An 11,806-nucleotide genomic window follows, 5' to 3' on the forward strand; every position below is an offset into this window, starting at 1 on the left:
CTAATTTAATAAGGCTGAGAGATGAAGAGATCTGGTTTAAAAATATATATATATATATATATATATATATATAGAGAGAGAGAGAGATGGACTTGGGTGAGACGCGGAGCACCACGCGTTTGTACTTTACGCCGTATTTTCATTTTGAAAGTCCAAACAACCGATCCGAACCGTTAGATGTGATCTCCATATTGAAATGTGCTTGGAGACCAAATTTTACATTTTTTGGAATTTTTTTACTATTTATTAAGCCACTTTGAAAATCCGGGTGAACAGTAAAAAACAGTAAAAATTTCTGGACCACCGGATCAGCGACTTTCAAAGTGGCTTAATAAATAGTAAAAAAATTCCAAAAAATGTAAAATTTGGTCTCCAAGCACATTTCAATATGGAGATCGTGTTGAGCGGTTCGGATCGGTTGTTTGGATTTTCAAAATGACTAAAATGTACCATGAAACACCAAACGCGTATACTCCGCGTCTCACCCAAGTCCATCTCTCTCTCTCTATATATATATATAATGTATATTAGGGAAACAATAGCACAAATTATTAATAAGACTGAGAGATGAAGAGATTTGGTTTTTGCACCATTAGCATCAGGCTCTATAATACAAACACTAGAACCAATAATTAGAGAAACCAGCTTCATTTTTAAAAACTCTACGAGTACAAATACTAGTTTAGTTTCGTAGATATAAACACCTGTTTCAGAACATTAGATGATTCACCTTATTTTTTTATTGACATGTTGGATTTTTCATTTTCCTTATAGTTAATCAGGAGAAACTAACGAGCAACATATTTAAGGGTTCTATTAGCAAACCTTAAGTATTAAATGCAATTGAAATTGCACAAATATAAATTGTATAAAATTTACTAAGAAATAATTGTTAAAATTATTGATGTAAAAATTATTCATCTTTTACAATTTTAAAAATTTAGACTCTTTTTAGATAGCAGAAAATATTTTACTAAGAAATAATTGTTAAAATTGCTGATGTAAAAAATATTGATCTTTTACAATTTTAAAAATTTAGACACTCTTTAGATAGCAGAAAATATTTTACGCCAGTTCGAAAACTCAGCTGCAAAAAGAGAGTAGCATACAAAAGTGCTTAATACGGGAATGAAATCCGCTGCTATCCAAATTTCATACTCTTCCTGCCTGCTATCCTCTCTATCTCTCTTCTTTATCTCTCTATCTTTTCTCTCCTCTCTCTCTCCTCCTCTTTTAAAGAAAGAAATAGAGACACAAATGAAAAGCAAGAAGCTGCTATTCTTAGAAGAATAGCAGATTCGTATCCCTTAATACGAATTATCCAACAAAATCTCTAACAAGACCGTTTAGTTAATAATATTCCATGCACAGTCTATATATAGAGGGGATAATTGTTCGTTATTATCGGATGAAGATCCCGTGATCATGTCATTTTGTGCACTCAATTACTTCAGTAAAAAACACTTGAATTCTTTTTGGAAGGAGGTTACTCGATGGTAAATATTTCATTATAATTACAAGGGACGTACCATGTAAAATTTTAAAATTTTAAAATAGCCATTATTCCCATCAAAATGCTATAATATTCAATATCTCCATACAAATTTATCTTTCTTTCTTCTATTCACTTTTAATTATTTATCATTTTATTTAATTGTTAAAAAATGAACGGACTAATATACTCCTGAATGGCTGAATTTTAACTTGAGGTGTCCATTGCTTCTTTTGTTTCTTCCTCCTTTTCAGACCAAATACTTCTCTCATAAATTTCTTTCTTCTTCTCGTCTGGCGCATTGAACATCAAAGCAATCAGGTCCGTCTCGCTTGGCCCTCGTGTGTGTCACTCTCTCAGCAAAATCAAGATTTTGCTGGAGATTGCACAATAAGCCCTATTGAGAAAATTCAAAGCTAAAGCAGTTGAGCTTGAAAAATTCAAAAGTCTGATCAAACATTTGTCGAAATTAAATTTTGAGATCTGATCAATTTCTCCGTCTAAGGAGCTTTAATGCGAAATATCAATGGATAAGGTATCAGCATTTTCAATTTTTCAACATCGAGCAACTAATTGTTATAGTTAATGATACTTAGTATTCATTAGGTTCAGGCGGCAGAAATGGTTGCCATATACATAGCGAGGCCAAGCTCGCAGCCCACCCAAAGGGGAATTCGTATCCTCTGAGATATCTCAAACTTTGCGTGACTTTATGGAAAATCCCAACCGTTTAAATATGCTCTGCATGAATCCCAAAGCAAACATAATACTGACCCCCTACATCACTCTGAATAGGCAACGGACACGTTGGCACGTTGGTCACGCAAAAGTTGAGATATCTCAAAGGATACGCACTCCCTAAAGGGACCCATCCGCAAATGTATGTAGATAAAAAGTCGATTAAGTTTCATGGACCAAATATGTTGAAAAATGAGCGGATACCTCTTGATGCTCAGGAATTGGCCGGAGTTTTTCTTTTGAATTATGTATACATAGATTTATTATCCAGAGATAGAGATGAAAAAGAATAGTTTTGCTGCCTTCGATCTACGCATCTTTCTTTCATCTGGTTTGCCAAGTGGGTAGGGATTCCATTGGTTATAACTTATAAGCTTCCTTATTCCCTGAGTATTAGGTGTTCTTCATTTTGGCGTGGGTACACTGTTAGGGCCTGTTCGGCAGCCCAGTAAAGAATAAGTACATTAAAATTTTTCCCTAATTATAATTATGACTTTAGAAGGTTTGGTTCTATAATTGAAACACATCTCTTAGAATTATTTGATTTGATCAAATAATAATTAGGTGAAAAGTTGATTCAGTAGTTTGTGAAATCTCTCTCAAGACAAATCATGGTTGTATGGACTTAAAACTACACTATATGTATATTATGCATATGAGAAATGATAAAATTAGATATAAATTTTATAATTCATCAACCGATGAAGTAAAATTTGCAACAGTCCATATTATGTTAACAGTATTTTCTGAAAAATCAATTGACATTCAAATTACATAAAACTTGATACAAAACAATTATATATTAGATAATAGATATAAAATTATAGAGGATCTCCATGCAACGGCTCAATATTTGAGTTTTCAAAATTCTAACGGTTGATCCGAACCGTTTAACATGATTCTCATATGAATATGTACTTGCAAATCAAATTTTATACTTTTTGAATTTTTTTTACTATTTATTTTAGATAGATAGAAAATCACTTGATCTGAATGATACATACTTTTCAGATCAAGTGATTATCTACGCGTAGCATATTAGCATTTTTCATAAAATTTTATAACAATCCATATTATTTAAACAATCTTCCTCTCTTAATACAATATAATCCTCCTCTGAATCCTGCACTTGTAGGATAAATTTGCTAATTAATAAGAGCGGTCTAATAGGTATCAGATTAAATTCAGTTCGATATTTGATCAAAGCTGTTTGTTTTACATCAAAATAAACTTGAACAACTTTATTACTTATACGGATCAATTATGCATAATTCTCGATAAATTTCGAACGGTTACAATTAGACATCATGTCTAATTTGATCCGTTACTCATCGGATAACATTTCCACTCCCCTAACAAGTGGTTGCATATACAAACACTTGAAACAATCAAAGTGACTTGTGAAATTTCCAGCGCACTACATGGTCATAGTGGTTGGCGGTCCGATATTCGGTCAAAATCGTTTGATCTGTATTCAAGATTTATATAAAATCTGTGTGAATTTTGAAGTTATATGCATGAATCTTAATACAAATCAAACAACTGTTCCAATTCCTCCATAGTCATAACTCTGCTTCCTAAAATTCATTTTTTTCCCTTTATTTGGCACGGTAGTACACATGTAGTCCCACCGGGAGGGAGCTGCCTCGAGTATCTAATTAGTTAATGAATTTAAATTCAATTAACCATTTAAATCCGATTCGATATTTTTTTATTCTCGATGAAAAAACTGGGTTTGTGTACGGTACACATTTGACCTTTGTGGCTTTGTAACAGTTTTTTTTTTCTATTATATCAGTACGTAGATCATGCTATATTTATGATCCATGCGGTTTGCAACATTAGATACGTCAGACACTTACATAATTTATATTGCATTTAAAAATATTAAAACTTAGACAAATATAAAAATAAATAAATTAAATTAGATTAACTGAAGTCCAATATATAAGAAAAAACGAAATTTATATTTGTTTAGTGATCTAAACAAATATTTTCATTTATTTTAAAGCCAAAAGTGTTCTAACTTCGTAAGTTTTTATCTTCTTATTTCTTAATCACATCATAAATTCCTTTTTTTTTTATTCGAGCACCGTAAATTTAATTCCATTAACAACAATGTCGATACATTATCTCCATTTACTCCTTTTAGTAGTTTCTTAATTTATTTGGAAATTATATTGCTTTTCGAACATTAAATCTCCGTTTTTCTATTCCACCTTTTTTGACTCTAAGTTCTATTACCGGTGCCAGACAGTTGGGTCCCACAATACTTATGGAGTGGGCCACCTCAACTCACTTCAGGAATGCTATGAGAGAATATGCAACAGAGGAAAAGAGCTTGCTTTCTTTTTCATTTTCCTAAAAGGTACTGGTACCTCTCTGGGAGACCTGTCAAATTCTGTTGACTTGATTGTAGAGAGTAAATGCAGCAATTGGAACTTGGAAGCTTTATTTGGTGGTGAAGACTGAAGAGACCCAAGAGAAGAACGAGAGAGAGAGATAAAAGAGAACAAGAGTGAAAGGAGGATTCATTTGGGGTCAAGAATGAGCAACTTTTATGTGGAGATGGATGCCTTCTCAATGCATACAATGGCAAGTTTATGCATATTCTTAAAATTCATTATACTGCATGTATCATTGCTATTTTTTACTTGTCCTCAAATTTTTACTTCTTCTTCTCCTTTTTTTTTTTTTTGAAAGAAAGGCTTATTAGCCCATTTTCATTGCTGAAAATTGATCTACATACAAACTCACACTAACACTCCCTAAATCAAATTTATCCCTAATGACTATTACCTATATGCTGCCAGAACAGCATCTTAAAATTAATCAGCCCTCTATTATCCCTTTCTATCTAGCTAACAGCAACAATGGTCTTAACTGGTACCAAAATTGTAGCAGTTTTGTTACAGCAACACTGTTCACTGAGAAACACAAAAATGATTTGTACTGATTTTATTTTAATCAATTTAAGCCTGGTTTCACCTAAAAAAAAAGAAACACAAAAATGCACTGAGATCATTAGAAACTTTAACTTTGTTAAAAGTGTCTATGTTATTATTCCGGTAACCCCAGTGCTACCAGCGGTACCATGTGTCCTTTGAAAGCCATATGTGCACGTATTGAGATTGAGCTTTATTACATCTTCTAGCATTCTTCTTTGAGTGACACAGACAGACCTTGAACCCTTAGTATGATGATCATATGGCTTTTTAAGGAGAACATTTTTAGATTACTGGCAAAGATAGGGGTCTTTCTCAAAATAGTTTTCTTTCAGCCTGCAGTTCTTGGGTAATATTTTCATGTTTTTGTTTTGACCTACATACTGTTGGATATAGATGCTCCTTTAGTTTTTTTGTAGTATGTTTACTCAGCAATTCGTTTGCACTAAAACTGTTTTTTATCTTAGTACCATAAACACTTTTTGCTGATTTCTGAGGAAAAAAAATGCATACTCTGATAAGGTTCTTTTCTCCTTTGCATTCCATGTTGCAGCATATTCCAAACAAGTTTGCAAAAATGTTGAAAGGATCCATGAGAGAAAATGTTGAACTGGAAGGTCCAAGCGGAGCTACTTGGCATGTGAAAATGATCAGGTCTAAGAACAAATTCGCTCTACAATCTGGTTGGAAAGACTTTGTAACTGCTAATCATATAGATCAAAATGATATTTTAGTATTTACATACAACGGTAACTACTCCTTTAAAGTGGTAATCTTTGATTGGAGTGGATGCGAGAAAGCTGCTCCTTTCTTTGCAAAAGAGATGGAGACAGAGACGGAATCAGAGGAGTCGAACGACAGTTTGATTCGACAAAATGCTGCACCTCAAAGCGAGGTGAAGAAAGAGATCATATCTTTATCCTCTGGTGGTAGTGATACCGATGAATCCTTTCGCGAGATTTCAAGTCGTGCCACTCATGCGAGCATGAATGGAGAAAGCGTTTGTTGTAAGAGAAAAAAAAGAGGTAAGTATATCAAGCATTTTATTCATCAAGGAATGTGATTCTGGATCCTATAAATGTTTTATTTGTCCCCTAATCTGAAAGAAAAAAAAAAGAAATGATTGAACTAGTTCCATTTAATATCCTGTTGCAGATTTTGTTCAAGAATCATGCCAGAGTGATAGTGAGAGTGACGAAGGAGAGCACAAAACTGTCAAAAAAAGAAAAACAAAGAAGAATGAAGCTAAGAATGCTTCCAGGCTATTTCTCCTACCCTGCTATACCCATTTGACAAGAGCTCAAGAGGAGATTGCTAACAGGATGGTCCGAAAAACTCAAAAGGGTAGTGACTTGTTCGTCAAAATCTTGACCCGAACCGATACTGGGACACATAGATCTTGTCGACTGGTACGTTAGCATTTTTTTCAATTCTTACTGTTACTTAAAATTACAATGCTGCAAGCAAGACAGCTTAAAGATGTAAATATCAAGTGCATATGCCATCAATCTTACTATTTTTTGTACAATTTAACTCTGTACCAGAATTTACCAGCTATCTTTGCATGTGAAGTTCTTGAAAGCAAGAAGAAGATTACTCTGTTACCTGCCGATTTAGGTAAGAGAAGCAAGGCATGTACTGTATACTACCGTAAGAATAATAAGGCGAGATACATATGTAATGGTTGGCGCCAATTTGTACACATAAATGGATTGAAACAAGGGGATCTTTGCCTTTTTGAACTAAGGAAGCAAGACAAACGAGGAATTCTGATCATGGTAGTTCATTTCAATCTGGTGAGTAGCTAAGATATATAGAGAGGCTACATTTTGTTTGCAAAGTACATCCCTTCTGATAGTTTTCAATTAAATCATTACTGGATAATTATTTTTTTAAGTAAATCGGGTGTAATTTGCAAAGGCCTCAGAGCTAATATATGCATCTGCAATGAATGTGATTTTGTATATTGTGCTGGTAATAGATATAAATTTGTATTATGCGTGAAAACTTATTAGTTGTAATTGTCAGACAAACTAGTTGTGGTGATGAACGGTGTTTATTGCGTAGTTGATATGCCTTATTTGTTATGTGCAGATAAGTAAATTCTTAAGGCTACCAATGGCTACAAATATTTCTTTTTAGCATCTGGGGATATAATTTCTGATAGATAAAATAAAAGGTTAAATTGTATAAAGGTGATTTTGGTTGGGTTAGCCTTTTAGGCCTAAAAAGCCCAAAGCGACTCCAGGTCATAGTTGTTGACTTGTTGGTTATTTAAAGCAGAAAGGTTCAATTTGGCAATATTAAAAGAACATGGAAAATATATATTGTTGTGCCTAAAATAAAATTTTCCTGCTCCATGTAGATTATAGAGAGATTGAGATACCGTATAACAATAGACGTCCCTCATTCAGAAAATAATTTTAACTCAAAAGCTATCTAAGAGCGTCTCCAACGCATCGGTGAAATAATACTAATTGCAAAAATCTATGTAACACGGATCTTAAAGTACAAATGGACCTTTTCATTTCTTTCTCCGTCTCCAATTCACCCACACCGGTGAAAACAGTAACTTAAAAACTGAGAACATATATCTATTTTCACCCCACCAATTTCTGTTTCTCTCTTTCGATTCATGATACCTTTTTCTCAAATACCGTATAACATCGGATTTTGCAATTCCATTTGAAAGCCGATGGAGATGCTCTAACCTATCTAAACGAAAGAATAAAAATTGAGATCAAATATCATACAAAATAAAAAAGGTTACAACTTATTTATTTTAACTTAGGCTAGGACAGCGAGATTCAAACCTTTGTCAACACATCCAGATCCGTTACAAGGCTCCAGATTCTATTGCATCTCCCTAAAATGTATGTTTAGATCCGAAGTCTTAGATATATAGATATAATTTTGCTCAAAATTAATTCAATATTATAAAATGAGGAGGGTTCAAATGCCTTCATTTTTTGTGCCTCCACCATGTCTCCATCTTTTAAAACTTTAATAACTTAAAAGTCAAAATAAAACCGTTAGATGTGATCTATGTTATTTTCTTTATGTGCTCATAAAAAAAATATCACATTTCAATTTTGTTTTTATGTGAATCATTAAGTTCAAAAATCAACATTTAGAAATCATCCAAATTAGTGTGTTTTTTACAAGCTCTTGATGACAATAAAAATAAAATTGAAATGTCATAATTTTTTACACGTTCATAGATAAAATGACGTAGATCATATCCAACGGTTTTATTTTGACTTTTAAGTTTTAAGTTTTGAATTATTAAAGTTTTTAAAAATAGAGGCATGATGGAGGCACAAAAAATGGAGGCATTTGAACCCTCCTCTTGTAAAATATACATATACGAATGTCTCAACACAAATTAGGAGTATAATCGGATGAAGTTGATAAGATTTTAATTCATAAAGTCATCATACTTATAATTTGAAGTCTTACTTTCAATTCTACGACCATCATAACTTATCATCACAGTGACAACAAAATATCACACATTGATCTATATAAAACATGACCAATTATTAGTAATAATGATATTCATGCAATATTCATTATGTATAATCCAACACAACCTATTTTTAACTAATAATAGAGGAATTTATTTATAAAACAATCATTATAAAAAAAATAAAAATATATATGTATAAAAAAGATAAACAATTAAAAACAACGCATTAAGCATATTTTAATTTCAAACTTAATTATATTATATGGTCATGTCGAATGATGTTTTATTTTAATCTAAATTCTAAACTGATGTCTTTTTTAAATCCTTGAGCAAATGTATAATGTAGATGAGTTTATTTAAAATCTAATCCGCACCAAACCAAATAGAATTCAAATCTGTTGTTTTTCGAATCGGATTGAAGGAGTTAATCAGATTCGACCGATTATTTGTTGATCCCTAACAAAATCTATCCTTTCAAACTTTCAAAATCTTTCTTTTTCAGTGTATATACATCACATGTACATTTTACCGTGCGCAGAGAAACAGCCTTACATATTTCCGTAATTCAATTTACGCACACAATCAATGGCAAGTTTGAAGTTATATTCTAAAGTCTACCATTGGCATTTAACTATTCTGCCATCTCGTTGCTATTTGTTTCTCCAATCCCTCATTCCCTAAACCACTTCTTGTTTGACCAATAAATTAAATTAATGTTGTCCTTAAATTTAATACCTACTAATTTAATTTATACCTTTTCTTTTATTTATACATATAAGTGGTTCTGGTATTTGAATTCACAATTGCACTTGTAAGTTTTGATTCACTTGTACAACAATTAATGCATTAAGCCATTATACCAACTGGTACCAGTGAGAAATAAATCAAAGAGTAGTTAAGATTGTACCAAGCAGCAACACAAATAAAAGAAATAAATCAATCAGAAATCGTTGTTTGCCTCTACTGGCTTTACCAGAATAAGCAAAAGGAAAGACCCAAATCACAGAAAACCCAAAAAAAGGAATTAGCTAGTGTGCTGTCCCCTTTACTGGCTTAGAAATCAAAGAAAATCCCCAAACTTCTTTTATTTTATCAGAAATTATCTATCAACAAATGCTAGTAAATAATTTACTACGCAATAAACACCATAAATCGCCATATCTACTGTCTGACAATTAGAATAAATTAGTTTTCAAACCTAATACAAAAGAATATGCATTACCAACACATTTGAACACAACATATGAGCTAGCATTCCAGATGTATATATTTAGCATTGCGGCCTTTGCAAATTACACCTGATTTGCTACTTTTAGAAGTAATTAACAAGCAATAATTTAGTAGCAAATGATGGCAGGGTGTACTTTGAAAACAAAATGAAATCTCTATAAATATATCTTAGCTACTCTTCCGATTGAAATTAACTACCATGGTCAGAATTCCTCGTTTTTTTTGCTTTCTTAGTTCAAAAAGGCAAAGATCCCCTTGCTTCAGTCCATTTATGCATACAAATTTATGCCCACCTTGACCTATAAATTTCCCATTTTTTTTCTTGTAGTAGTTTGCAGTACATGTCTTGTTTCTCTCATCTAAATTGGAAGACAATAAAGTAATCTTCTTCTTCTTCTTGCTTTCAAGAATTTTGCATGCAAAACCAACTGGTAACCACTGTTACATAGTAGTAACAAAGTACAATAAGATAGATAATATTCCATAATGTAATTTGTCTTGCTTCCAGCAATGCAATTTTTAGTAAAGGTGACCACAAAAAAAATGCCTACGTACCAGTGTACAATCCTTACTTGAAAGAGTATTGGTTAAATTCAAGATTTTGACAAGCGACTATCCTTTTGAGTGTTCCAGGTCATCCTGTCTGCAATCTCCTTCTGAGCTTGTGTCAGATGGGTTCCACGGGGTACCAAATATGGCCTTGACGCTTTCATAACTCTATTATCCTTTCCTGTGTTACTCTCACTCATAGTTGATTCTTGTACGAAATCTGCAACAAGAAATTAAATGGCATAAGTTAATTTCTTGTTTTCTTTCAGAATAGGGGAAACACAACTATTTCGATCAACAAGAAGTGAATTTAATTCGAAAAATAGTTAATTCAAAATGTAGAACCTGTCACTTGCTCATGCTGTTTAGAAAATTCCAGAACACAGCTACGTACCACCATCGTAATTTAGCAGGGGATTTTGGAAATTAAAATGATTCAAGTAGAACAGTAGAAGTCTGTGTTTGCTGCTTGTATTTTCAAAAAGAAGTTGGCCTAGCAGGTTTGACCGTATTTGGAGAAATGCTTGTATACAACTAAATCATTTATCCATGAAATGCTTGATATATATACTAGGACATCTGGGGTTATTGGATTCCAAGAGGAAGCATTTTTTTAAAATCACGAGTAATAATAGTTTCCAGTATACTATTATATCATAAATTGATCTTTGAAGAATCAATCACATTTCTTGACGAAATTAAATCTTTGATGCAAGTTATATTGTATCGTTGTTATTTTTATTTTCAGTCCATTAGTTTTCTAAATATATGAAGAATTTATCTCCACATAAAAATTATTCATTCTTAGACCCAATTCGCCACTTCCTTTCATGATCTCTATCTCTTTTATGTCTCGTTCTTCCCCTGGCTGATGGGTCTGTTCTCCTCTAAATCTCTAAATATACCATTGAAAGTTGAAACACAATAAAGTTTGATTAATTATTCTTTTCAATTTTCCTATTGTTTCAACTTACCACATTCTCTACAGTCACAGTCGTCAAATGTTAAGAAAATCTGAATTGGTAATTTTATTTTGTGGTGTGCGTACGTAGGGTACATGTACCTATGAATGTACTGAAATAATAGATAAAAGAGAAAACTATTATATATATGAACTATACTTCTTAATAATATCAAACAAACTATTCTTTCATCAAATTTATTAATAAATGTCCCAGTGAGACCCATATTTGTCCATCCTCTCATTTACTCGATTTAATAATGACAACAATTCAATTACATAAATATTCTTACCCCTCCTAAAATTTACTCAAGCAAGGCAGTTCATGTCAAATCAGTTTTAAACCCGATAAAGGAACAAACAGAGGAAAAAGAAGGACATCAAACATTTATTTCACACCAAATCATTATCAATCTTCCCCA

The 11,806-nt window shown here is 32.4% G+C and overlaps 1 protein-coding gene across 1 annotated transcript; it reads left to right on the top strand.

The window, feature by feature from the left end:
* Window positions 1-5,314: 5,314 nt before the first annotated feature.
* On the top strand, window positions 5,315-7,239 carry LOC144564542 (B3 domain-containing protein Os12g0592300-like). Its single transcript, XM_078314137.1, has 3 exons — window positions 5,315-6,200; window positions 6,331-6,584; window positions 6,720-7,239. The coding sequence occupies exons 1-3, from the start codon at window positions 5,681-5,683 to the stop codon at window positions 6,981-6,983; spliced, it is 1,038 nt and encodes a 345-aa protein (XP_078170263.1). The 5' UTR covers window positions 5,315-5,680; the 3' UTR covers window positions 6,984-7,239.
* Window positions 7,240-11,806: the final 4,567 nt, after the last annotated feature.

The sequence above is a fragment of the Carex rostrata genome, chromosome 13 (genome assembly GCF_964058835.1).
Source record: "Carex rostrata chromosome 13, lpCarRost1.2, whole genome shotgun sequence".
Taxonomy (NCBI): domain Eukaryota; kingdom Viridiplantae; phylum Streptophyta; class Magnoliopsida; order Poales; family Cyperaceae; genus Carex; species Carex rostrata.

Coding starts and splice junctions, on each gene's coding strand:
- LOC144564542 (XM_078314137.1), top strand. CDS start 5,681: ATGCATACTCTGATAAGGTTCTTTTCTCCTTTGCATTCCATGTTGCAG. Junction 6,201..6,330: donor TTGTAAGAGAAAAAAAAGAG/GTAAGTATATCA, acceptor ATCCTGTTGCAG/ATTTTGTTCAAGAATCATGC. Junction 6,585..6,719: donor CACATAGATCTTGTCGACTG/GTACGTTAGCAT, acceptor ACTCTGTACCAG/AATTTACCAGCTATCTTTGC.